The sequence below is a fragment of the Impatiens glandulifera genome, chromosome 4 (assembly GCF_907164915.1).
Source record: "Impatiens glandulifera chromosome 4, dImpGla2.1, whole genome shotgun sequence".
In the NCBI taxonomy this organism is placed as follows: Eukaryota; Viridiplantae; Streptophyta; class Magnoliopsida; order Ericales; family Balsaminaceae; genus Impatiens; species Impatiens glandulifera.
The window spans coordinates 3,425,028-3,451,948 of NC_061865.1; the positions used below are offsets into that span (position 1 = coordinate 3,425,028).

The following is a 26,921-nucleotide window of genomic DNA, read 5'->3' on the forward strand; positions in this document are numbered from 1 at the left end:
AGAATTTAAAATTGGGGTAAGTTTAGATTTAATGTACTAAATTATATAAATATATATGTATTAAAAATATTATAATATTTAAATATAAGTTAATCTTTACGAGATTTTACAACATAAAACTCATCCACAGTAGAATCTACATTTATATCTTTAGTTAAATCTCGTTTAATATAATGTTAAGCAGTCGACAAGAAAATCATTTTTCATTTTATTGCAAAGTTTCGCCTTCATCTTTTTCGTTGCTTGTTTAGTAGTAGCGGTAGAAACATGTAATATTAAAACAAGATAAATCAATATAGTCAACAGTCAACCTAACATAAACTTTTGATCGATCGTCCACTCTCGGTCAATTGGTGACACAACTCAACAAGTGTAAAAACCTTCAAATTCTGCGACACATAAAGTTTATAATGTACAAATTCATACTTCAAAGCAATAATACCTTGTTCTGTAAAATCATCGAGATAAAACTCCGCTGCAAGCTAACAAATATCATCACTATTAAATGAGTTGAATGAATTTTTTGGATCGAAAGATGTACTTAGAGAATAAGATTTATTGATGACTCATTAAACCGAGTATTTAACTCCATCAAAATGAAGTCAATTCCAGCATTAAAAAACATCACTAGTTTGACTATCTCTATTATTAAATAATGAAGATATTAATGTTTTTCCTTTCTTTGTAGTAGATTCATGTTCCATTTTTTATATATTTATACACAATTTTCAAGATTAAATATTTTATCAAACAATTAGTATGTAAAGTAAAAAACATTAAAAAATATTCAAGTAAATATTTAATCGAATAGTTAAAGACTTAGATTACAATGATGAGAAAGTAAAAAGAAAAAAAATAAGTAATACTAACATGATAAATTCTCAAAATTCTACACTAAATCAAAGATAAATATAATCAATTATTAATATATTATATATAATTAAATTGATAGATTGTACCAATTAAAAACATGAAAATTAGAAGAAAAAAAAAGGAAAAAAAAAAGAATTTTACCTCGTTAGGAATATACTTGTTTGCAAACTAGTTGTGGATGAAATGTTTTAAAAAAAAATCAATAATGAAACTATTTAAGAATTATAATATATAAAAGAGTTGAAATATATATACCTAGTATACTTTGGAAGGATATATATAAAATAATATATTTTTTTAATTTTAATAAATAATTATTTATTTGTTTAGGGTGGGTTTAAGCCCGACTACAGCCCTAATTAAGTTTGTCCCTGTGTGGGGTTATGATGAGATGGATTCATAATTTGAAGTAGAGGTGACTTAAAAATAAATTGGATGTATTTGAAATATTTTTGAGAAATTTATGAATGAAGTGGATAAATTAGCATAGATTGTTACTTATTTTTTTAGAATTAAAAAATTAAATAATGAATTAAATAAAAAATGTTTGAGAGTTATGTCAAAATTTTTATATAATTTTTTATTTCGGGATGGATTAAGGCTTAGATCCGCATTGTGCGACCCTCGCAATTTGGATATCATAATCGTCTTTTTGAATTTTTTAAATATATATACATATTTTGTGTGTGTGTGTTTTTTTTTTTTTTTAAGAATACATTTGAATGGTATAATATTATATGGTAATAAATATAAATAATTAGGACAGTATAGTTGATTAACTCATTTACTAAGAAGAAGTTAGTTTTTGACCTTATATTGAAACCTTATAAATATTTATTAAAAGATAGTCTTTGATTTAAATAAAAAAAAGTTTAAATTTGATAAACAAACACCAAAAAGTAAAAAAGAAATATCATAATGGCTCAAGTCCATTATAATTTAGTCAAAGAGCAATCGATTTTTTTGTATTGTTATCCTTTTAAAGTTGAGAGATTTTTGCACATTTAATCATATATCAAGGGCTTATTGTTTATTTGTTTTTTGTCTTTTATAATCCCTCCCATTTAAAAAAAAAGAATAACTATGCAGCTGTATATTTAAAAATAAATGTCAGAATTAGTATTATTTAATTTTACATTTATTGGTTTTTGGTGTAAGCCACCGACCCACTAAGATCTTGCATAATGTTGGGTTATTTTAAAAGTTTTACTGTTTTGAAAGTAAATAATTGGTGAATAAGTATAAAATATGATTTATAATAAAAAAATAAAATAGTTAAAGGGTTTATTTTCTTCAACTTTTAATTGTTAAATCTTTAAAAATTAAATAATATTTTACTTATTCAAATTCTAACATGTTTCATGTGAGACTATTTTGATCTGAATCCAAAAATACTTTCATTTATAACCTGATTCGTGGGTTGGACGACACAATTAAACATAATCAAATATAACAAGGTTTAAAGTCAAAAATAGAGTTTGTTTGGATTTTAAAATTTAACTACAATCAAACACTATTTCATTCACTTAACATAAAATAAATTATTTTATCATTATATATTAATACTTTAAAATTAATTTTAATAACAAAAAAATAATAATAAAAATTAAAACTCTTCCTCAAAATTAACTCACTCAATATTTTTTAAATAAATCAAATTTGTTATTTGATATTGTTTTTCATATATACATTTTAATAAGAAAAAAACAATATTTTTCATCATTTTACTCCATCTCTGTACAAGTAATTATTTTATTCATCAAAATACTCTTAAAACTTTTAAAAACTAATTTTTGTTTAAATTCAATTAAAAAAATACCAATAAAATTCAAAAGTAAACTAATTCTAAAAATTAATAAGTAATAAGATTAAATTTTCGGAGGTTTTGAACGAAGTTAATAAATATTTAATCGAGTAAAATAGAATTAACTTATTTGCGACACTACAAATGCACTGAATTCAGTGTTATAACTTTTGGGATCATACTAACCTTATTCTCATCAACCTTCATCTTCATGTCTTCCGCCGGAAAATTGTCACCGGCCACCGCCATATTCATCATCATCATCATCCTACTTTCATCATTCTCCGGCAACTTTACAGTCGGATGTTACACATCCATTTTCAGCTTCGGCGATTCCCTCGCCGACACCGGCAATTCACTTCATCTCTCTCAAACCATCGGTTATCATGTAAACTCCGGCACCTTCCCCTTCGGCCAAACCTATTTCCACCGTCCAACCGGCCGTTTCTCTGACGGCCGCCTCATCATCGACTTCATAGGTACATATTCATGTTCAACTAAAATCCCAATTTCATATTCAAAACCCTAACAATTACAAATCTGATGCAGCTCAACATTTAGGGCTTGAATTGATTCCACCTTATTTTGGTGAACGCAATCATGATATGTTTATGCCAGGAATCAATTTTGCAGTTGGAGGTTCAACTGCAATGAATGATTCATTCTTTGATCAAAAGGGTATTCATGAACCCTATAAAAATGTATCCTTAATTCATCAACTATCATGGTTCAAACAAATTCTACCTTCTTATTGTCATCAATCTAGTAAGATTAACGAATTTGTCTTTCATCGATTAGGTTAAACTTTAAGTGTAGATTATGTTATAATTGTCTCCTTCCTTCAGACTGCAGGGAAATCTTCAACAATAGTTTGTTCTTGTTGGGGGAAATCGGTGGAAACGATTACAACCATGCGTTCGCCGATGGTAGAAGTTTCGAAGAAATTCAAACGTTTGTAGATCCAGTTATTCATTCAATTAGCAATACAATCATAGTAAGGATTCAATCTTATTCAATATTTCATAACATTTTTACTGATTTTTGTTAAATTTTCGAATAATTAGGAATTGATTGAGATTGGGGCAGTAACATTTATAGTTCCTGGAAACTTACCAATTGGATGTATTTCGATCTACTTAAACAATTTTAGCAACTCATCTAAAGACTATTATGACCCTGAAACCGGTTGCATTATTTGGCTAAACGAATTCTCTCAATACCATAACGATAAGTTACAAACCGAACTCACTCGTATTCGCGACCTTCATCCACATACAACCATTATTTACGCAGACTATTACAACTCTGCAATGGCAATCTTTCGAAACCCTAGTAACTATGGTAAGTAAGTTAAGTCATAATCACTTCTTTTTTTTTAACTTGTAGATTTTAATTTATCAATTGTATTATAGGGTTTAAAGAAGGAGAACTCGGCCCATGTTGTGGAGGTAGTAACGATAAAGTGAGTTCTTCGAAGAACACTGATGAAAAGTATTCGTGCGATGGGCCAGAAACGAAAACTTGCGACGATCCTTCTGAATATATCAATTGGGACGGTACTCACTTGACTGAAGCTGCTTATAAATGGATATTTAAGGGTTTATTGAAAGATTATAGTTATCCTCCAATGGAAAACTCTTTGTGTAATGGTGGATTATCTTTACACCATAATGAATTATAATCCAAACAAGAAAAAAAACTAAATATTCTCAATTATCATTCAAAGATTCATCGTTATACGAGATAATAGATAATAAAAAACGAAATATTCTCGATTAAAAAAAGAATGTTAACAACTAAATTTGTGCTTATCAAAAGTAAATCTAAATCATCAAATGAGCCTGCAAAATGAATAAAATAGTAACTAATGAGTTTAGATAATAGATTTTTGCAATCTTACGGTAAAACATCAATAAATATATATTACCTTATTAGAACTAGTTAAGGATTTGGTAATCATCTTCCTCCACTATGACACAATCCTCATCGAGAAATTTGAATTCATTAGGCAGGTTTCTATCTGGAAATTTAACATCAGAAACATAATTGTCGTCGAGAAAATTGAATCCATTAGTGAGGTTTCTATCTTGAAATTCAACATCAGAAATGTTTTTCTCGTAGAGAGAATTGAATTCATTAGCCAGTTTTCTATGTTGAAATTCAACATTAGAAACAACATTCTCGTCGAGAATATTTAATTCATTATTCTCGTTAAGAAAATATAATTCATTATCCGGAACATTAGAAATCCAATTCTCAGCGGGAAAATTGAATTCATTATTCAGAACATTAGAACTCCAATTCTTGTTGAGAAGTTTTAATTCAGTAGCCAGGTTTCTCTCTGCTGCAAATTCAACATTAGAAACCAAATTCTCGTCGAAAAATTTGAATTCATTAGCCAGTTTTTTATTTCGAAATTCAACATCAAAATTATCGTGAAAATTAGCCATGTTTCTATCTGCAAAATCAAAATTATAAACTATAAGAATAGAGTATTGAGATAGTTTGATATGTTTTTTTCTGAATTTTTTTCAAACTTTTATAAATTCTGTTATTTGAATTAGTTTGATAGTTATTCATTATATCTTATTTCCAAAACCAATTTAAATCTTCATCATCGTCGATTATACCTGAAATCCACGGCCAACTCAAATCGTCTTCATCTTCATCATCAATTGGAGCTTCATACTCAGATTTATCAAAATCAAATGAAAGTTCAGCAGTATCATATTCAGATTCCTCAGTATCATATTTAGATTCATCCTTGTCTTCTTCAACCTTATAATCTTCAGAGACATGATCATATTTAGAGACATCCTTGTCTTCTTCAACCTTATAATCTTCAGATACATGATCATATTTAGATTCATCCTTGTCTTCTTCAACCTTATAAACTTCAGAGACATGATCATATTTAGATTCATCCTTGTCTTCTTCAACCTTATAATCTACAGAGGCATGATCATATTTAGATTCATCCTTGTCTTCTTCAACCTTATAATCTCCAGAGACATGATCATATTTCGAGACATCCTTGTCTACTTCAACCTTATAATCTTCAGAGACATGATCATATTTCGAGACATCCTTGTCTTCTTCAACCTTATAATCTTCAGAGACATCCTTGTCTTCAACCATACCATCTTCAAAGACAAGATTATGCTGAGCTTCATTAATCTGCAACAAAGCAATTAAGTCAAATTTATTACCCAAATCTAAACAAAACATTCGAGATTGAATCATTATCAGTTTCATACTTGATCATCAAGAAGCCAAAACAAGAAATCTGTGAACTCGCGGTTTATAACTGGGGTAATGATTTCTTGATCACCAACAAGTGCAGCATTGAAATCTTCATCAGTTGGTAAACAAACTTCGAGGTTTTCAGAATCAGATTCATTCAGAGACATAAGAACATCACAGATTTGTGTTATGTTGTTATTCAATGAATTGAATTTTGTTTGAAGCTTTGAACCGGCTGTTTGAATTTGTTCTCCAATATATTCAAAACATTCCTGTCAATCAAGTCATACAATTAGTAAACCAAATCATGAACAAAAACAAAAAACATAAACATAAACAGATTTTGAACTTACTTCACTCATGAGATCTTCCAAATTGGGAAGAAAAGCTTTAACACTATTCGTTAGATTCTTTAACCAATTCATAATTTTTATTCTTCAGAATCCCTGTTTATTGAAACAAATCATAGAGACTTTTAAACACCCAATCAAGAACAGAATCGAAAGATTGAATCTTTACTGCCATTAAAACTGAATAGAGAAAAAACAGGAAAGATTACCTAGAAACAGAGAATTTTTCAGATGATCCGGTAAAAGGCAGCTAGTTAAGAAATAAATAGAGAAAATATATATAGAGAGACAGAGTCGTTTGTTATTTGAATTTTAAAATTAGAACAAGTAAGTAGGGTAAGTTGTTAAAATATATTATATATTCTAATAATTAATAATAAATATAAAATATTACACGATAACAATTTTATTTTTTTCTTAATTTTATAGAAAGTATTGATTTATTAATTATATATTTCAAACTATATATATGGTCAAAAGTACATAAATATATATTTTGAAATAAATTAACTTGTATATTAAAATAAATTAATTAAATAGCCTCTCTTTTAAAATATAAATTTCTAAATAATATATATATATATTAAGAATCATAATAATAATAATAACATTATAAATTATTATTTTTTAATACTCTATCAAAATAAAATCTTAACTCAAATATTTATGCCTAATATAAAGGTATTCATTCCAAATATTGATATATTACACTTTATGACTTATTATTTTATATTTTATGATATTTTATTTTATATATAATTATATATATTATAAAATTATTATTTCTAAATAATATATATATATATATATTAAAATAAAAATAAATAAATTAAATATTATCTACATATTACACAAATACATAAATATATATTTCATAAATAAACAAATATATTTTATATATATTTTGAAAATACATAAATGGGCTGAAGTATTGAAGTATTGTTGGGTCGATAAAAAAAAAGCCCAAATACCTTACATCTAACAAAGTCCAAGTCAAAGCATCTTCTTTTTATCAACAGTATTTACTAATCAATCCCATTCTCACTCAAAGCGCGTGTTCACAAAAATTGTTACAAAAAGAGCATCCAAGGGGATGTGTGATTCACCTTCTTGTATAAGCGCGTAATCGCGATAATTTAGCGATTTCAGCCGCCTTGTCCTATCCCCGCGTAATTCTTTTTCTTCAGTCTGTGAAGTTTCTGCGATCATCGTCTTCTTCAAAATTCTAGTGAGAGGAGAGAGAGAAATCAGAAACCCTAATTTCATACAGATCTGTAATGGCTTCCAACAAAGAACGCGAGAATCTTGTTTACATCGCCAAGCTCGCTGAGCAAGCTGAACGCTACGATGGTGAGTTCTGTTTCTGTTTTTAGATCTATTGTTTTTGATTGGAGATTTGTACGTGAAAGTGATTTTGAATCTGTTCTTAATGTAGAAATGGTGGATGCGATGAAGAAAGTAGCGAAGCTTGACGTTGAGTTGACTATTGAGGAGAGAAATTTGTTATCGGTTGGATATAAGAACGTTGTTGGATCTCGTAGAGCTTCTTGGCGTATATTATCTTCGATCGAACAGAAGGAAGAATCGAAAGGTAATGAGCAGAATGTGAAACGAATCCAGGAGTATAGACAGAAAGTTGAATCTGAGTTATCGAATATTTGTAATGATATCATGACTGTCATTGATGATCATCTGATTCCTTCTTCTTCCGCTGGTGAATCTGCTGTTTTCTTCTATAAAATGTAAACTTTCTTCTTCTTATTATTATTATTATTGAGTTGGTGAATAGAATCCTTGTTTCTGGTTGAATTTATTGCTTACACATGACAGGAAAGGAGATTATTATCGATATTTGGCTGAATTTATGTTTGGAGATGATAAGAAAGAAGCAGCTGATCAATCACTGAAGGCATATCAGGTTTGACATACTTTTTTTTTTTCTCGATTTTGAACTGTTTAGATTGATGATTGTGTGTAAATTTACTATCTTCAGACAGCAACGACAGTTGCGGAGACTGATCTGTCTCCTACACATCCAATCAGGCTAGGTTTAGCTTTGAACTTCTCTGTGTTCTACTATGAAATTCTGAATTCACCTGAAAGGTATGGAATGAAATGAAGTTTAGTGAATAGATTTAGTAAGAAGAAGTCTGATTGTTGTTAACTTGATAATTACAGAGCTTGTCATCTTGCGAAACAAGCATTTGATGAAGCAATTGCAGAATTGGATACATTGAGTGAGGAATCGTATAAAGATAGTACATTGATTATGCAGCTCTTGAGAGATAATCTTACTTTGTGGAATTCCGATATTCCTGAGGATGGAGGTATGGATGAAAAGAGAAGGTTTTGATAATGAATCCCTTTTATCTTCTTCTGTTGATTGTGTGTTTTGTTTATGGAAATTCGCAGATAAAACAGATGGAGGAGAAGATGATGCATAGACTTTGCAGAAAATTTGCGTTTTTATAAGGTTGGGATTCTAATATGGTTTTTTAATTTGATGACTTATCTATATAAGTTGTTAGATCTTTCACTTGAACACGCTTTCTTCAAACAAACGAAATCATGGGTCACCTTTGTTGTACGGGTTCGAGAATTGTAACACTAAAAACTTTTTTGATATTGCTGAAATATGAGTGTTTTGAATTTCCTTTCTCTTTATGTTTATGTATTGTTCTATTTGACTATTTCATGTCATAAAATTCTATATATGGATTAGGTTTTACATGGATTTTGAAATATCTCCTTTATTTAATTTAATAGGGTACAAGATTTGAGAGCATCATTAAGGGCATCTTTAAACTTTTTTCCTTCTACATGTGATCTTCACATCTTTGCATTAACAACTACCCTTCTTTTAGGAATTGTCTCGAAATTCATAATTGAACAATTTTTAAAACATTAGGATGACAATTAGGCAGTTCAGATTGGGAATTGCATTTACCATATTTGTTCCCATTTTATTTTGGGATTTATTTTTACTACTATTTTGGAATTCCCGTGAGCATTGTTTTTAAAAAATATATAGTTTTTATATAATAAAATTATATAAACGTATTTTTTTAATGTAATATATTAAAAATTTATATTATTATAAATAAATAAATTTATAAATAAATAAATTTATAACTTTTATAAAATATATATTAGTAATTTTATATATTTAATTGTGTTTATAGTATGAAATTAGGGTGGGGAATACAAATATCAGTTTTATCCCATGTTGGAAAAAAATCGCTCCAAACAGAGGAATTTGATTCGGTTACTGTGGGACAATTTTAAATTGCCATCCTTAGTTGTAATTGAGTCACTCCTTAGTTGTAATTGTTTGACTCGAAACCTACCATCTTTATTCTTTTTTTGACAAATTCTTTGATTTTGAAAAATCTGATATTAAATATTTCGAATAAGGATTTTTTTTGTTGTTTTGAAAAGGTTGCCTAGTATGAATTCCATTTATTTCAATAAATATAACATTTATTAAAAAAAAAAAAATAACAATATGATCCTTTTATCAATCTTGTTGTGTCTATGTTTACTTCTCAATAAATTTATGTTATAAATATGATATAAGGAAGAAAAAAAATATTTTTTTGTGCATATATCTTTAGTTGAAATTAAGATTCATCTAAATACAATTTCATACAAAAATATTAGTTGTGACAATTGTGTATTTTACTTTTATACATTAAGATATTTAAAAACATGTAGGTGTTAAAGTTATACCTTGAAACAAAATAATTTAAAAAGTTATATAGATTCCAATAATAAGCTTTATAGATAAAACTATGAAAATAAATATATATATATATATATATATATATATATATATATATATATATATATATATATATATATATATATATATATATATATATATATAACTGAATTATTGGTAAATTACAACTACCAATCCTTAATTTTGTTTCATTTATGTTATTTTCTCAGCATAATAAAAGACTAATCACTCAATTTTATCATTTTTTTTTAGGACTTTTCATATTTCAAGGAGCCTACACATATTGAGAAAAAATAACAAACTTGTTTTTTTTCTTAACCCGGGATTATTCTCAAAATGGTTAACACAGTCCTCAGTCATCCCTTTTATTAGGAGGGTTCTTAATGGAAATCGAACAAAAACAAACCCTTACCACTCGAGTTACCGTGTTTTGATTATCAGACTTATTCATTCTTATATATTTTTAACCTAATATAAATAAGTAAATTGGATTTTTCTTAGAATGAAGTGTCTCATTCCATAGGACTGACCGACTGACTAACAATAATCCCTACAAATACAGCCTTACCACTTTGTGGTGTGGGGGCATAATTACCATCCAAAACTCAAATTTGTCATTTCCAATCCAAACAAAATATTGATTATTTGAAATTTAAAAATAAAATCATGTTCTCAAATGGGTCCAAATACATTTTCCCCCTAAAGCATTGAAACTTCACAATCATAGACCAGCCATATTCTAATAAAAACCACACATTTTAGCCCCACCAAACACTTATGATTAAAGATTTAAGAAGGACCACCACCACCACAAATGTCTCTATACACACATTTTATCTGTCCCTTCACTAACTTGTCTGGCCATCAAACAGCATGTCATGATTAATATAATGAAAATCAAACAATCACCTAACTTAGAATATGCTGTTTTCATCTTAACCTTATTCCCCAAAACACCTTCTTTCCATAACATTCATAACTACTTTCATTACCAAAACAATGTCAATTTAAGAAACATACATTAGAAGATTGTTGTACCTCTGGTCTGGTTTGAGCAAATAAATTTAAAAAAAAAAAAAAAAACACAGTTTTTGTCTGTCTCCTTCCCAGTCCAAGCATGTTTCTTCCTACAAATCACCCAAAATAACATTAATAACTAATAACACACTAGTATTAAATTGAAGCAGAAAAAGAAACAAATGTGTTATTAGTTATTACCAGTTTCATTCATCTTCTTTACTCAGCAGTAAGATCCAATTTACGAAAATCAGGAGTAGAACAAACATGACGAATCGAAGCAGCATTTCGTTCGGTTTCTTCAGCCATAAGGGTAAGCAAACCGGGCTTCAGTTCGCTGTTACAGAATTCTTCATATTCTCCTTTATCTCCGCCTTTCTTCCTCACCTCCACCACTCTTAATTCAGGTGTCAACTCGAATATCTCTGCAGCAATCGTCAATGGACCTTTCGTACCTTGTTTAAACCCTTCCAAACTAACCCTACAATCCTTTTTCCTCACTGAATAACTCACAACTTTAGCAATCTCTTCCAATTTCGATATGATCTTAGAAACTGGTGCACCCGAAACAAATCTCGCACCTTCCCCTCCACCTCCACTTTCCTCAAACAAACCAGATAAATCAAAACCAGGCGAAAATGATATTATATCAAACGCGTTTAAACTTGCAGGCCTAGCCAAGCTTCCAATTCTTTTCAGTGGCTCCGATTCTGTCTCTGATTCAGATAAAGATTGATCAGACTCCGACTCAACACCACCATCGTTATCGTTATCATCATCATCGTTAATACTACAGAGTTTATCGTCCTCAATGTAGAACTTAATTTGTTTGAATCCTTTCTTAAACCACCTATTCTTCATAATATCAGGAATAGTTATTCTAGTAACAGGATTTGTATCTAGCAATTTCCTAAGCAATCGAATTAGTTCAGGCGAAAACCATCTAGGGCAACGAAATTCACCTTTGTAGATTTTCTTATACATTGACATAATATTCTGATCATGAAAAGGTAAATAACCAGCCATAAGAACAAACAGAATAACTCCACAAGACCAAATATCTACCTTAGCTGCATCATATCCTTTTCTAGCAAGAACTTCCGGCGCAACGTAAGCAGGTGTACCGCAAAACGTATGAAACAATCCGTCCTGTTGGATCTGATCAGAAACGCAGCTAAGACCGAAATCAGAGACTTTCAAATCGCCGTTTTCGTCGAGGAGAAGATTCTCCGGTTTCAGATCGCGATGATAAACGCCACGATCGTGACAGAACGCGACTGCGGAAATCAATTGTTGGAAATACTTACGAGCAACGTCTTCGTTTAATCGACCTTTAGCTACCTTATTGAAAAGCTCGCCGCCTTTAACGTATTCCATTACGAAGAAGATTTTGGACTTTGTAGCCATGACTTCGAATAATCTGACGATGTTTGGATGACGTACTAAGCGGAGGATTGAAATTTCTCGTTTGATATGATCGATTAAACCTCCTTTCAGAACTTTCTCTTTGTCGATCACTTTAATGGCGACGGTTTCGTTGTTGTTAACGTTTCGAGCATGGTAGACTTTCGCGAAGGTTCCTTGACCTAGGAATTTGCCGATCTCGTATCGACCTAGGAGTAATCCTTGGATTGGTTCCTTCTTCTTCACCGTCGGCAAGTTGTTGTTCGCCATGTAATTGGATGACGAAACCCTAATTTTGACGGTGTCGGTTTGGAGAGCTTGTTCTTGCCATCTCTCTCGATCTCTCCCGATATCTCTCCCAATCTCTCTCTGTATATTATGAAGAGAGAAAGAGTGAGAGTTTATAAGAAGAGATGAAAATGGAAGATAACAGCGATAGCCAGCCTAATAAATATCCTAATATTTATATTCCAATTTTAATATTTATTTTAAATAATAATATATTTTACACTAATTTTCAACTTATTTGACTTATTATTTAAATATTAAAAAAATTAGTATATCTTTAAATGGAAAAAACACATTTAAAGTAAATTTTTAAAAGGAAAAAATATATTTATTATGTTAATTAATCAATTTCATGATATGATTATTGATATGTGAAAGATAAACATGAAGGTATTTTTTTATTTAATTAAGTTTATGTTGTATAAATCTAGATTAAATTTAATTAAAATATAAATTAATAATATAAATTTTTTAATTTAAGAAGTAATAAGATACATCCTAATAATTAGCTAACTAATAGGAAAATAAAATGGTGCAAATAATATGGAACTATTTGACTAATTGAGAAAATATGAGTAATAAAAACCATTTTTTTAGGGAATTAAAATCAATTTTCTTTCATATATTTTTATTTTAAGAAAATAATTCCTTATTTCTCAACAAAAAAAATATTAATTTTTATTTTTAGACTGTTAACTTTATTATTACAAATTAAGTGTTTAAAAATAAATAATTATGTTCATAAAATTTAGTTACAAATTTAATAATAAATTTTATTTTTTAAGTGAATTGATTAATAGCTGGCAGTTTCTGTTGGGAATTGAACTGTTCCTCGTGATATACTAAGTCCACTAAATAGTTTTTTTGTTTGCTTTTAAATTTGAGAATGTAATCTTAATAAGTACTAATAAATAATTTTATACCAAATTAATTTTTGAATAAATTAATATTTTCTATAGTGACATGAACTATTGTGCTGGAATTAACAAGCATTTATAATATTTTATATATTTACTAATTTAATAAAAACTTTATTGAAATAGGCTCCACATGTGTTCACATTTGATAATTATATATTTAATGTTTTTGATAAAATTATAAGTGTTAAGTTGATTATGACATTTTATATAAATATGAATTATGTTAGTTTTTCATCATTTAGGTGTTAATTATAAATGTTAATTTGTTTGTTTAGATTTTTTAAAATAAAGTTATAATTAAATATATTTTTGTGATATATATATATATATATATATATATATATATATATATATATATATATTGCTAGTTCATTTTTTATTTTTGTTTATTTTAGAAACATTTATTTTAGAGTTAGTTTGAATTTAATCAATGAAATATTAAAAACGATAAGAATTGCATAGGCACAAGATAAAGCATGTCAGGAAAAAAATTATCTAATACAATACAAGCACATCATCCATTAAGTTATCGAGTTTGTTGTTCATACAAAAAACGATAAATTCTCTGATCGACTCGGTTGACTTTTAAAAATAATAACATTAATAATAATACGTATCAACTAATACAATAACTTAATGTTAAATAATTTATCTTAAATAAATTGTCCAAAAAAAAATAAAATAATATTATAATCTAATTATATATATAAGCAACCTACCCTATCAGCAGCTCGATATGGTAGGTGAGAAACACTTAAAATAATTTAATTAGAAGTATTTATAAATTTAGCTATAATATTTTATTTGACAATGATATTTCTCTACTATAATAAAGTTTGAAATAGACTTCTTTTACATATGATTCTTATATTAAAGTATAGCATATATGGATATTTGTAGGACAAATGAATTAAGATACAATAAGTTTAAATTTATTTATTCATTCTTGAATGTTTATCACAAATCCGTTGTAGTCTAGTCGGTCAGGATACTCGGCTCTCACCCGAGAGACCCGGGTTCGATTCCCGGCAACGGAATATTTTTTATTTTGCTGTTATTGTTTTGGTATTCAAGAACACACTAATCTTGGACCCTTGGTGCTTAATTTGTCTTTTTAGTTAAGTTGGTTCTAGCAAAGATATAATTGATCTTTGTGACAGGTAATGTATGATGGTATTGATTTTTATGTTGTCAAAGATGCAAGGCTAGAGTAGGAATCGAACATAGGGTTGGTTACATTTAGCGAGATTTTGAAAACCGAGAAAAATGTGGACGTTGGGCGAATGGCTCAAGGTCGGGGCTGGCTTTAAAAAGTTGAGAATGTCATTTCTTGTAGAGGAAGGAGGTTTTAGAATAGGAGGGAAGAACAAAAAAAAAAAAAAGACAGCATGAAGAACCATTTTGAAACCAACTAAAAATGAAGAACCAAATTTTTAAATCTGAGAATCTGGTTGTGCAGGTTTTGCTTCTTGTGTTTAGAACATTTTTGGTAATTCTAAACATCATAGGTATGCTTCAAACTATGTTTTAAGAATGTCCAACACTTAATAGGGATTTAGATCCCTCCAAATATAGTTCGATCTGTTAATTTTCAGGTTTAAACCTATGATGATGTTTGGATTGGTTGTGGAAAGATGCATTTTTGTTCAATGTGATTAATATGATTGAGCAGGTGGTGATCAAATGTTTAAAAAAACCAAAAAATAAAGTTTTTAAACTTTTTGGTTTGCTACTTTGTTGGTGGATCACAAACCTGTGATCTCTTCTAACCCCGAGCCAACTTAACCAAGACCTCATGTGTCCAACCCCGAAACCACCTCACACTCAATCCGCTCCACTGCTTAGACCACCTGCTCAAACCGGGCCGCCATTTGCTAATAGTTCTCTTATTTTTTTGTGCTTTTAAATGCTTTAATTAGTTTTAAAAAATTCCAAAAAAAAATATTTGTTTATGTTTAGTTCATTTTTTGTTATTTCCGTATTGCATTTAAAATTATCCAAAAAAACTTTTCACATGAATGTAGATTGTAGACTAGACATGAACAAGTTAAATATTCTAAATTAAACAAAATAATAACAATAAAAGATCTTTACTTACTATTCTATGATCTGCTTGCAAAAGTCACCCCATGCCATAACTGTTGCTAATATGTTCTTGGGCGATGGTATGTAAGCGGTCCTTCATAATGTCCATCGAAGAGTATGGTGGGAGGAATAGTTTGTAGAAGCATGTATGAGATGAAGGCAGATGATCCTCACTTTCGAATGATCTTTCAATCCACAGCCGTTCCAAGCCACAAAATCCATCAATTGGTAAATACTTCACCGAGGTCCAAAAGAACATGAGGTGCCTTCTTTGCTCTAGCGTCATGTTTTGCACTATCTGCAAGATAATTTACATTTTACATGAATAAAATTTAGAAGATAAATATTATGGTTAAAGAAAGCAATAAAGATCATGTACATACCTTCCAGAACCAAACTATTTGAGGATCAGTTTTTTTGTAAACTTGGTAAAGAGTGTGTATTTTCCAATCTCTAACTGAAATAGCATTTCCTTTACCCAACAACAACTTATCAAGATTCTTCAGCTCTAAAGAATCGAAAAACAATTGTCGGTGTTCCCAATCCAACAATATATTTGAAAAACCATCAGAAAATCGGGCCACCTGTTGAGCAATTGATGTGGCGAAAACATGTTGAATAAGAAGATCAACAAACTGTTTTCTATTTCTACTATTTACAGCCACATTTTGTCCTCCAGGACAAAGCTCAACCACTTTCCTCGATCCAAATTCATCTTCAAATTCGTGCACAAACGTTAGCCCCAATACATCAGAATCTACTTCATCAGCGCTCATCTCAATAATTTTCTTGCAACTACTGTAGAACTGTGGATCAGCATCTTGAATATCCTCGAGAGAAGTAGTTTTACCAGCTAATAGGTTGACAAAAACACGATCAAACACAATGCCTACTTGAATCTTATGTTGCAATGCAAGTCCAATCACATTTCCAGCAAATTTATAATACTTAAGGCGTGAATAAGACTTCACCTTAGAAGCTGCAATGAAGATGAATCAATATATTAATTGGATTGCATACCAAATATACATTGTCAAACAACATACATATTACATATATGCAGCAAACATACCAGGATTTGGATAAACTCTTCTGAGATCAGACGGGCATGCCACGAATAAGTCATTTGATGATGGATTAAAGATATCCTGGCATACCAAGAACAACCATTCTCGAACTACACCTGGACCATGCGCTACCTCATTTTTAAACTTTATAGAGAAATTACTTTTCAACACTACCGAACTTGTAAGGGAAAAAGAATTGAATGATTCTTCTAACAACTTAGACCTCTCTATGATAATTGTGTTCAAGTTGCCATCATCAACAACGACATCATCCATAACAACATCATCATCAACAAAATCACCATCATCATCATCAACAACATGTGTTAGTTTGGGAAACATGTTCCTTACTAACTTTCTCCTAGACTTAAAATCAATCACATCATCGTACTCAGAAATCCATGCTACTATCTCTTTAGTCTTAGTCTTATACATTAATAGGTAGTTGAGTGCAATCTTTCTTTCCTTCAATTTTCTGTGAAACATTTCACTGGCTCCCGAATAAACTTTTGATAAACAATGTATGATCTTCAAAGTAGAAAAGTAATAGAACCCAGGCAGATCAAAATTATTAAGTTCTCTTTTTGATTTGATAGACAACAAGTTCTCTATTTTTTCAAGATGTACATCAATTTTCTCAAGTAAGTCAATACAGACATCATAAATGAACTTGATCTCCTTAAAATGACACTTAAGTCTATCATCAAGTTCAATTTCAGCAGATGACAAAGATACCAATGGCCCTAAACCCAGTTGTTGCATTATCACAGATTGCAAGGGGACACATAAATCTCCCAAATAACAGACCTCATCTAATTGATCAAAAGAACTACTTATAGGGGGCACTATTTCAGATGATAAACTATTCAATAACATAGTGATGTCATCTTGAAAAAATGAGAAAATATCTTCAAAGAAAATCTGACAGTTATCCTCAATCCAACAAGTATTATCGTCCTTTGAATCCCAAGTAAGTTGGACATACTTCAGATTTGAGCAAAGAGCATTCCTACAAACCCCATAATTACTGATGATCCACTTTACGTTAACATAGTGATTACTATGAAGAGCTAGACGGAGTGTTTTGAATAATTCAAACAATATGAGTGCATAAATGATGTGTGGAGGAGACTTTGGATTATCATACCCTTCGTGACAAATATAAATGATATTTCCAATGAATTCAGAAAAAAACTCTGTGTTTGGTCTATCAGATAAGTAGAGCATTACTATAGCTTTAGTGAAACCTAAGGAAAAAAATACTTGAAGATATCTAACAGATGTGCCATTATAATCCTTTATCTTTGTTAAGAACCCCAATAACATCGAATTTACCAACTCTGAAGAAAGGGTTGCATTGCCTTTGTACAAATCGAAGATGAATAATCTCAAATCACAACCCATTTGCCAGGCTTCTAAGAGATAAGTGCTACGATTTCTGACGAACAATTGAAGAACTGAATTGTTTTGTACAGATGATTCAAGTAATGACTGTTCCCATTGTAGCTGTTCTCCTTGATGTATCAGTCTTTGCTCGGTAGGTGGTATATTGGTTAATGTCTCGATATAATCGTGAACCGATTTCACTGAATCCTCTGGATTCACAATTAGGACTAACCTACTACCGTTGGGCATCATATCAATAAAGAACTTCAACAACATTGAATCATTGGAGGAAGAACAGGGAATTGATGGGTCATCTGAAAGAAACGAAATATGAAAACTTTGCTTCATATGCGACCCCAAGTCATTGGAGGATTTAGCGGCGTCGGCTTCATTCATATTCATCCTCTTCAGATTCTTCACTTTTGCTTTAGATTCTTCTTTTCTTTTTGGTGTTTTTCTGTAGATTCAAGATTATGGGTGTAAACGAGCTTAAGAGAAAGGTAAGTTATAATCAAGATTATGCGTGTAAACAAAAACAAGTTTAATTTCAGAAATAACTCGGTCAAAACACTACTTGATCTTAGGAAGAATTTTATTTTCAAAACTAGCTCTCGAATAATTAGCTTATTTTATATATTATTTTTATAATATAAAATATATACTAAACCATGTTTGAATAAGTTGATAAATTTTTAATTATTAGTTGTATTTGGTATAAACAAGTGTAATTGAAAATTAATTTTTAATATAAATTTAATTTATAATTTATAAGTTTGGTTAATATTTATATTAATTTTATATTTTATTTTTATTATTTATAATAATATAATAAAAAAATTAAATTTAATAAAACTAAAAATAATAGTCAAACCAAAAAAATAAAATAAAAATATAAATTATTTGTTTATAATTCATTATAATAAAATTTATGACCATTCTTTAAAATATACTACTTTTTATAAATATTTTAAAATATTTCATTTTTTTATAAATATTTTAAAATATATTATTTTTTATTAAGCCGGACGTTAGGGGCAACGACTCCATTGACCCACGTGAAAAAAATCATGATTGGAAAGAAAAAGTTATAAATATAAAAAGTTAGAGAAAAAAAAATGTCATTGAAAAATAAGATTCAGTGTCCCAAATATGATTTTATATTTTTAATTTTTATGCAAAATAACAGTTTAGATGATAATTTTTTTTTCCTACTGTGACTTACTTTTTTTTAATCACGGTTTCTAGATGGAGGTGAAAATAGAAAAATTTAATGAAATAACCATAATAATGGTTGAAATTAGAAAAATGACGAACGCTTTTTATGTATTACGCGTGAGGAGCATTACGTATTACGCGTGAAGAGCATTACATATTATCACAATTTTATTATTTATTTTTAAAATGACCTTTTCAGTCTTTGAAATATTTGTCTTGCCCTGTGAGTGACGCGTAATACATATTACGCGTGAGGAGCATTACGTATTACGCGTGAGGAGTATTACGTATTACGCATGAGGAGTATTACGTATTACCATATAATTTTTTTTAATTAAGAAAACTAGTATGTCATGACCCCTACTGCTGCCTCTTCTTCCAAACAACACAACACCATCCCTCTTAGTCCTTATTACTTATAGCCTATAAATGATTCTTAGGATGAACTCAAAGTTTTATTAGGAAGTAAATAAGCAAATGATTATTCTTCTTAACCAGGCTATTGATATTATCAATCTTGGCAACAGAGTGGTGGCAAATTGACATAAGTTTGGATTTTCTCGATTCTTACTTCTAATGGTGAAGGAAATTGTATTTTGTTGGAGCTTAATTATTTGTAATTTTAACGATACTCGTTTTCTTAATTCACTATTGTTCATTGTCATGTCCAAATTCAATTGTCTATTGTTGGAGTAATGTCCAGTCAAGCCTTCATGTGTGCTTGAAAATGACAAAAGATAAGTCACTTTTTTAAGCCGTATTTAGACATTAAAAAGTGTTTTCAACCATAGGATGAAAACAATTATTATTAAAAAGTTAATAGTTTTGATAAACTATCAATATTATTAGATGGTTTATTTATAGTATTGAAATATAATCAATTTATATCCAAAAGAACATTAGCAATATCATCAATTATTACAATCAATTATTACAATAAGATGAAAACAATTCAAAAGTTGGATAAACAATATAATCTTGCATTTTTCAACCACCAAACTCTATTATTTTAAACACGAAAAATCTCAACAATGGAAGAAAATACATAATGAAATAACAAAAACGAGAGCATTAGCAAACTATCAATGCAACTCAAACCATAAAATTATGTCAAAAATTGAGGGAGATAGAGATATATTCTTGGTTAGACGAGTCGTCGACTGATGTTTCTTCCGCAACTGCTTTGGCTGCTACAGCTAAAACCACAAAGGTATCCAATTTCTTGGTTCTCTTACATGTGTTTCCATCATAAAGAGGGAGCGACCCGATGGAAGAAGCATTGAAGTTGAAAGAGGAACATTACAATACTCCTTATTGCCTAAAATGGGAGACCAATTGTCATGCTTATTGAAAAATGAGGACACTTTTAATCTAAAATACAAAAAAAAGAAATTGAATATATGGTTCTGGCCATAGAATATGCTACAATAAATAAGAAGAAAACAAAACATGTTCACCGAAGCAACACAAGTAATGAACTTAGAAGACACTAAATGAAAGTTATTCATCTTAACCAAATATAGGGCTATAACAACTATAACTAATGCACTGATTTAAATAGGGGCTACAACAATTATAACTAATGCAATAAATAAGAAAAATTATAACGAATATACCCATATCTCATAGATATAAAAAGAAAGAATGATAATTAAGAGCATTATGGATAATTATACACTACGCGTGAGGAACATTGCAATACGCGTGATGAAAATTATAATACGCGTGAGGAACATTGCAATATGCAAAATTTGTCTTCGTTATTTTCACAAAATCAGGTCACTAACTAGGAAATCATCAAATAAACTAACTATAACATAAAATGCACATTAACAAACCCATTTGAGAATGCGATGATTCTTCTTCAACCACCGGAGAGTCGCGGGTCTTCTTCAACCGATATTGGCTACTAGCTGTTAATGTTGAACGGTGAATGGTGGGGGGGTGGGGAGATCGTGGGGATGGGGATTAGGGTTTAGGGATAGGGAGAGTCGTGGCGGTGGCTGATGTTGCGTTGGAGAATTTAGGGTTTTGTAGGGAGGAAAAGGGGGAGATTAATTGAAGGAATGAGGATTATTTCTGAGTTTGGGGGTATAATGGCATTAAGGGCAAGATGGACATTTCGTAGGCCCAAAGGCCATTTTGCAAAGATTATCAAGCGTTGGTCATTTTCTAATTTCACCCATTATTAGTGTCATTTTCTCAAATTTCCTTGGACATGGAGACAATGACCCACACATATATATATATAATAAAATCTTAAAGTTCCTCGCATAACTTTTCTCAAACTTTTTATCTTCTCTAAAAAAACATTTTCCCTCAAACTCATCTTCTTATTCTTCTTCTTTTCTCCCTTGGCAAATCATTATTCTATATGCTCGATTTTCCACATTCCAAACAAATGAGCAAATCGATCTCAAGAAAAATATGTAATTTTAATTAAAAAAAAATAATTTTTAAGATTTTCGAGCTCGAAAAACTCGAATTGTCAACGAACCGAGTTTGTGTATAAATTTTGTTACTCGAAGTAGTTCAAATATATATAATGCAAATCAAGTCGATTTCGACTAATATGGTTAGACCATTTCAAAAAAGGTCGATTTTTGGCATGGAATTAAATTTAAATAAAGTGTTTTCAAATAAAATGGTTGGTTACAAGGTTAATTAATTTCACTGATATTAAGATAAGAAACCTTGTCATTAAAAAATTGTAAATAATATTAAGGTTTAGGGTTGATTAGGCCGATATTTGAAGTGTGAATGGTGATATTAAATCAATCTTATAATTTAAGGGTGGAATTGTTCCAATGAAAATAGCTTAAAGAGTTAAGAAGTTTGATTATAAAGGAATACAACTTCGTCTATTCATTCTAAAATGTAATATATATATATATATATATATTATAATATTGAGATCCACTAATTTAGGAACCTTCAATATATTAGATTGATTATATTTATTATATTGAGATCCACTAATCTAGGGATCTCCAATATATTAAATTGATTATATTTATTACACCCCGCATTCGAAGCAGGTGTGCGATAAGCAAGTGTGCGATGTATGCTGAGATTGGATTGAAATTCTTCAAAAAGAACTCTCGAAAGCCCCTTCGTGAAGATATTCGCAAGTTGAAAGCGAGATGAGACATGAAGTACTCGAACCTAACCGCGTGAGACCTTCTCACAAACAAAGTGAATGCCCATCTCAATGTGTTTGGTCCGTTAGTGCTGAAAGAGATTACTAGAGAGGTAAATCGTACTCATATTAACACAGTAAACAAGAGTAGAGTGAGAACCAAGCAATGAAGTTTTATGAGTAAATTCCGTAGCCAACACGTTTCCGAAACCACATTCACAACCGCCTGATACTCAGCCTCGACACTAGAACAGGACAAAGTGGTTTGACACTTAGCCGACCAAAATATTATATTATCTCCCAAGAAGACACAATAGTCAGACGTCGAATAACGTGTATCCGGGCACCCACCCCAGTCATCATCAGTGTAAGCCAAGAGGGATGTAATAGAGGATGGAGATAAATGAGGCCAAAATCAAGAGTTCCTTGAATATACCGGATAATTCTCTTTAGAGCTACCATGTATACTTTTTGAGGATCATGCATGAAGAGACAAACCTACTAAACCGCATACGTGATATCATGACGAGCAAACGTCAAATATTACAGAGCACCATCTAGGATGTGGTACAAAGAAGAATCTAACACATGAGAAGAGATTGAAGCCCCAAGTTTCGATGTTGTATCAACTGGCGTAGTGGACGACTTACAAGATGACATACTCGCACAGTCTACAACCTCAGACACAAACTTTCGTTAAGAGAGGAACATACCATTTGTATGAGGCCTTACCGAAAGGCCCAAAAATAATGCAAGGGACCAAATCCTTCATATCAAATTCCGTACTCAAGCTAAAGATGAATGATCATCAGAGAGAATCAAAAGATGTCGTCAATATTATATTATCAACATACAATAACAAGTATGTCATGTGCTCACCTTGGAAAAACACAAACAATGAGTGATCTGAAACAATCCAGGAAAAACCAAGTGTGGACACAAAATCCGTAAAGCGTTTGTTCCAAACTCGAGGAACCTACTTTAAACCATACAATAATTTTTTCAAACGACAAACATGATGAGGAAATGATGAATCTCTGAACCCAATGGATGATGCATGTATACAACATCATCAAGACTCGAGAGTGCCATGGAGAAAAATATTATTTACATCAAGTTTGTTAGAATAAAGAGAAATTGTATTAAATGATATATATTGAATTACATAAGTTATGTTTATTATATAGACATTACATTGAGCTTATAAGGAAACTAATAATATAATATAATATAATATTGATATAATATAATATACTAATGATATTATCACAATTTATAATATTATGATAATATCTTACATTATATATTATCTTATATTCTAACATCTCTCTTCAAACTCAAGATGGAAAATGCTTAATCAACTTGAGGTTGAAAACGAGATGATGAAATGTTGATGTTGTATTCTTCAAACTTCAAAAACTCGTGAGCTCCATCTAGTTAAAGGATGACAGTGTGTTGACGGATAAACCAACGAAGAGGTAGAATCCCATGAGAATAGAATGTTGGGGGTGAAACAACAACCGAATAAACTCCGAAGTTATTCGCGAGTCTCGAAATCCATCCAACGACGGGATGGCAGTGTGTTGCATTAAAGAAAATCAGAAAAGAAGGTATATAGAATCCCATGGGAATAAAATGTTGGATTGAAACAACACCTGTAAAACTCATTCTAACGAGAGAATGCCAGTGTATTGACTAAATAACCAGTAAAGGAACACATATGATTGGATTAACACCTAAAAATATGACATTAACTACTGGGATAAAGCAACAACTGAAAACAAACTCAGAGAATATGATTGTTGAAAAAAATAAGAATATCAATATAATTATTTGAAAGAAGAAAATATTATTAAGAGATAGTAATAATAATTAATAAAAAATTATTAGAGCCCTCCATCAATGGCTAAAGTAACCATTGATGGAGGCAGCGGAAGACTATCACTTAATTGACTTAAAAACGATAATAAGGCTCTGATACCATGTTAGAATAAAGAGAAATTGTATTAGAATGATATATATTGAATTACATAAGTTATGTCTATTATATAGACATTACATTGAGCTTATAAGGAAACTAATAATATAATATAATATAATATAATATAATATAATATAATATAATATAATATAATATAATATAATATAATATAATATAATATAATATAATATAATATAATATAATATAATATAATATAATATAATATAATATAATATAATATAATCACAATTTACTTACATTATATTATCTTATATTCTAACAAAGTTGGTGAATTAACCATTTCTTCGATAGGGCAAGACTGATGATCAACCGAGTAGTGGTCGGTTTGACAACATGACAGAAAGTCTCCCCACAATCAACGCCAACCTATTGAGTTTCCATCACATACAAGACATACTTTATGCCTCTCAAAAGAACCATTAGCATGATCTTTATGAGTAAAGACCCATAAAGAACGAATAATATTAACATCATTTGGATGGAGAACCAACTCCCACGTCTTATTAGCAATTAAAGCATTAAACTCTTCCTGTATGACTAACTTTCAATTCAGATCTTATAGGGCAACTACATGGTTACAAGGTAATGAGATTTAGACCTAACATAAAAAAGGTTAAAAATACGTTTGGGTCGAAACACCCGCGCTGACTTCGAGTGATCGGTTGAAGAAAAGAGAGAGGGGCGGGGGAGGGGGAGGAGGTGGATGTGGATGTGGAGGTGGAGATGAATGTGTAGACTAATGATGAATCACATATGGTGATGAAAGATCATTGAGAAAATCATACGAGAGTGGAGAAGACTGAATTTCAATAAAAAGAAAACAAGACTAATCATAAATGTCATGACGACAAATAATGATTTTATTATTTAATATGTCAAAACACTTGTGATTCGGTGGATATCCAAGAAAGACACATGGGGGTAGACATAGAAGAAGTTTATGTATCACCGTGGATTGAAATAAAGGGTAACACAAACACCCAAACACACGTAAATGATCATATGATGGATATTTGTGGTACAAACGATATAACGGAGTTACGTATGGCATGTGTTTATGCGGAAGAATATTTAGGAGGTATGTGACCATTTGGAGAGCATGATGTCAAAATGAGGTGGGTATCTTGACATGGATGAGTAATGTATGAATCATATTATTGATAGAAATTGTCTCTCTTCTTGCCGTTCTAAGACAAGGTGTGAGGACATGAGAAGCGAAAGGTCATCCCATGCGTGGACGCAAATTCCCACCCATTATCACATTGAAAAGATTTTATATCCTCTCAAATTGGGTTTTGACGAGTGTCTGAAATTGTAAGAAAACAATAAACACTTGAGATTTATGAAATAAAGAGAAAGTCCACAAAAAAAGACGAAAAGTCATCGAGAAGCAAAACATAATATATATGCCCCATAGAACTAACTAAAGAGATGTTCATACATCACTATGAATACTGTCAAACGATAACAAAAAAATCAAAGTAGAAGCCTTATATGACAAACAAACATGTTTTCCCAATGAACACAAAAGACAAATATGAGAAACATGTTGTTTATTACAATGAATTAAGTTATTTAATCTAAGATATTCAAAACTAGAGTTGCCAAGATGACCCAAGCGACTTCGCCACAAGGATGATGACAAAGTATAAAAAACAGAAGACGACACTTGACTCCCAATTGTGACCGGATATAGATCCCCCCGACTGACACATCCCATTAGATGCATCACCGTCCGAAAATACTTAACAAAAAACCCAAAATGATCAAACTCAATAGACACAAAATTATTCGTAGTGAATTTACAAACATAAACTAGATTTTTAACAAGAGCAGGATCATGAAGAACATTATTAAAGGTAAGTTTAGGATTCGAAGAAGAAATAGTGGTATGCCCAATACCCCGAAACTAGAATCGTATTACCATTATCTACAAGAATATCATGTTTAATGCTTGAATTGAAATAAGACGAGAGAGTACCTTGTTGAGATGTCACGTGGGACGTCGCACCCGTGTACTTGTACCATGTTGTATTAGGAGACGTAATACCAAGGGTATACATGACCGCTTCAATGTCCACTTGAGTTGGTGGGGACTGAGCCATGTATGCTTGCGGACGTAGGCCAAGGAGACTCATATGTTGTTATGGCGTCGATGGACGAGGGTTAAAATGATGTCTCTTCCATTGAGCCATTGGATGCGGGCATGGAGGAGAAGCCCATGGCCATTTCTAAGACAATGATGGTGGACCTGAATGACCAGCCTGTTGTTGCGGCCATGGAGAAGGAGGCTGACTTTGGACTTAGTATTGTGACTGCCCCGATCGACCCCATTACGAGAGCCCTTTTTCTTTGGCTTTTACCGAGATCCCCACGATGATATAAG

At 30.5% G+C, this 26,921-nt stretch overlaps 5 protein-coding genes and 1 non-coding gene across 7 annotated transcripts; 3 read left to right on the forward strand and 3 right to left on the reverse strand.

Annotated features, from left to right (window-relative positions):
• The first annotated feature begins 2,852 nt into the window (after positions 1–2,852).
• On the forward strand, positions 2,853–4,411 carry LOC124936148 (GDSL esterase/lipase At2g27360-like). Of its 2 annotated transcripts, XM_047476611.1 has the most exons (5): positions 2,853–3,156; positions 3,227–3,442; positions 3,523–3,671; positions 3,742–4,018; positions 4,090–4,411. In XM_047476611.1, exons 1-5 carry the CDS (start codon positions 2,889–2,891, stop codon positions 4,356–4,358), a joined length of 1,179 nt encoding a protein of 392 aa, XP_047332567.1. In that variant the 5' UTR covers positions 2,853–2,888; the 3' UTR covers positions 4,359–4,411. The 2 variants fall into 2 exon arrangements, with proteins under 2 accessions (XP_047332567.1, XP_047332568.1); XM_047476612.1 differs by lacking the exon at positions 3,227–3,442.
• Positions 4,412–4,614: 203 nt separating this feature from the next.
• Positions 4,615–7,479, reverse strand: LOC124934460. Its single transcript, XM_047474998.1, has 6 exons — positions 7,377–7,479; positions 6,404–6,450; positions 6,274–6,330; positions 5,935–6,192; positions 5,308–5,854; positions 4,615–5,135 (listed from the first exon to the last, which is right to left on the reverse strand). Exons 1-6 carry the CDS (start codon positions 7,477–7,479, stop codon positions 4,615–4,617), a joined length of 1,533 nt encoding a protein of 510 aa, XP_047330954.1.
• Positions 7,462–8,927, forward strand: LOC124936430 (14-3-3 protein 9-like). The gene is made up of 6 exons (XM_047476927.1): positions 7,462–7,620; positions 7,706–8,012; positions 8,101–8,188; positions 8,264–8,373; positions 8,449–8,597; positions 8,683–8,927. The coding sequence occupies exons 1-6, from the start codon at positions 7,548–7,550 to the stop codon at positions 8,712–8,714; spliced, it is 759 nt and encodes a 252-aa protein (XP_047332883.1). The 5' UTR covers positions 7,462–7,547; the 3' UTR covers positions 8,715–8,927.
• A 1,995-nt stretch (positions 8,928–10,922) lies between these two features.
• On the reverse strand, positions 10,923–12,837 carry LOC124933887 (CBL-interacting serine/threonine-protein kinase 12-like). Its single transcript, XM_047474329.1, has 2 exons — positions 11,231–12,837; positions 10,923–11,139 (listed from the first exon to the last, which is right to left on the reverse strand). Exon 1 carries the CDS (start codon positions 12,701–12,703, stop codon positions 11,249–11,251), a length of 1,455 nt encoding a protein of 484 aa, XP_047330285.1. The 5' UTR covers positions 12,704–12,837; the 3' UTR covers positions 10,923–11,139; positions 11,231–11,248.
• A 1,768-nt stretch (positions 12,838–14,605) lies between these two features.
• TRNAE-CUC lies at positions 14,606–14,678 on the forward strand. The gene has a single exon. It is a non-coding gene; the product is annotated as a tRNA-Glu (tRNA).
• Positions 14,679–15,669: 991 nt separating this feature from the next.
• LOC124936769 (E3 ubiquitin-protein ligase UPL5-like) lies at positions 15,670–18,436 on the reverse strand. Its single transcript, XM_047477292.1, has 3 exons — positions 16,799–18,436; positions 16,110–16,705; positions 15,670–16,024 (listed from the first exon to the last, which is right to left on the reverse strand). Exons 1-3 carry the CDS (start codon positions 18,429–18,431, stop codon positions 15,764–15,766), a joined length of 2,490 nt encoding a protein of 829 aa, XP_047333248.1. The 5' UTR covers positions 18,432–18,436; the 3' UTR covers positions 15,670–15,763.
• Positions 18,437–26,921: the final 8,485 nt, after the last annotated feature.

What these genes read in the sequence shown, in the direction of transcription:
- LOC124936148 (XM_047476611.1), top strand. Translation starts at nt 2,889, where the DNA reads ATGTCTTCCGCCGGAAAATTGTCACCGGCCACCGCCATATTCATCATC. An exon ending in CCTCATCATCGACTTCATAG is followed by an intron (nt 3,157 to 3,226) that starts GTACATATTCAT and finishes AATCTGATGCAG; the next exon opens with CTCAACATTTAGGGCTTGAA. An exon ending in TCGAAACCCTAGTAACTATG is followed by an intron (nt 4,019 to 4,089) that starts GTAAGTAAGTTA and finishes ATTGTATTATAG; the next exon opens with GGTTTAAAGAAGGAGAACTC.
- LOC124934460 (XM_047474998.1), bottom strand. Translation starts at nt 7,479, where the DNA reads ATGATCGCAGAAACTTCACAGACTGAAGAAAAAGAATTACGCGGGGAT. An exon ending in TCGATTCTGTTCTTGATTGG is followed by an intron (nt 6,331 to 6,403) that starts GTGTTTAAAAGT and finishes AATTGGTTAAAG; the next exon opens with AATCTAACGAATAGTGTTAA. An exon ending in GAGTTGGCCGTGGATTTCAG is followed by an intron (nt 5,136 to 5,307) that starts GTATAATCGACG and finishes TTGATTTTGCAG; the next exon opens with ATAGAAACATGGCTAATTTT.
- LOC124936430 (XM_047476927.1), top strand. Translation starts at nt 7,548, where the DNA reads ATGGCTTCCAACAAAGAACGCGAGAATCTTGTTTACATCGCCAAGCTC. An exon ending in GCTGTTTTCTTCTATAAAAT is followed by an intron (nt 8,013 to 8,100) that starts GTAAACTTTCTT and finishes TACACATGACAG; the next exon opens with GAAAGGAGATTATTATCGAT. An exon ending in AATCACTGAAGGCATATCAG is followed by an intron (nt 8,189 to 8,263) that starts GTTTGACATACT and finishes TACTATCTTCAG; the next exon opens with ACAGCAACGACAGTTGCGGA.
- LOC124933887 (XM_047474329.1), bottom strand. Translation starts at nt 12,703, where the DNA reads ATGGCGAACAACAACTTGCCGACGGTGAAGAAGAAGGAACCAATCCAA.
- LOC124936769 (XM_047477292.1), bottom strand. Translation starts at nt 18,431, where the DNA reads ATGATGCCCAACGGTAGTAGGTTAGTCCTAATTGTGAATCCAGAGGAT. An exon ending in AAGAGTTTATCCAAATCCTG is followed by an intron (nt 16,706 to 16,798) that starts GTATGTTTGCTG and finishes TCTTCATTGCAG; the next exon opens with CTTCTAAGGTGAAGTCTTAT. An exon ending in AAATAGTTTGGTTCTGGAAG is followed by an intron (nt 16,025 to 16,109) that starts GTATGTACATGA and finishes ATTATCTTGCAG; the next exon opens with ATAGTGCAAAACATGACGCT.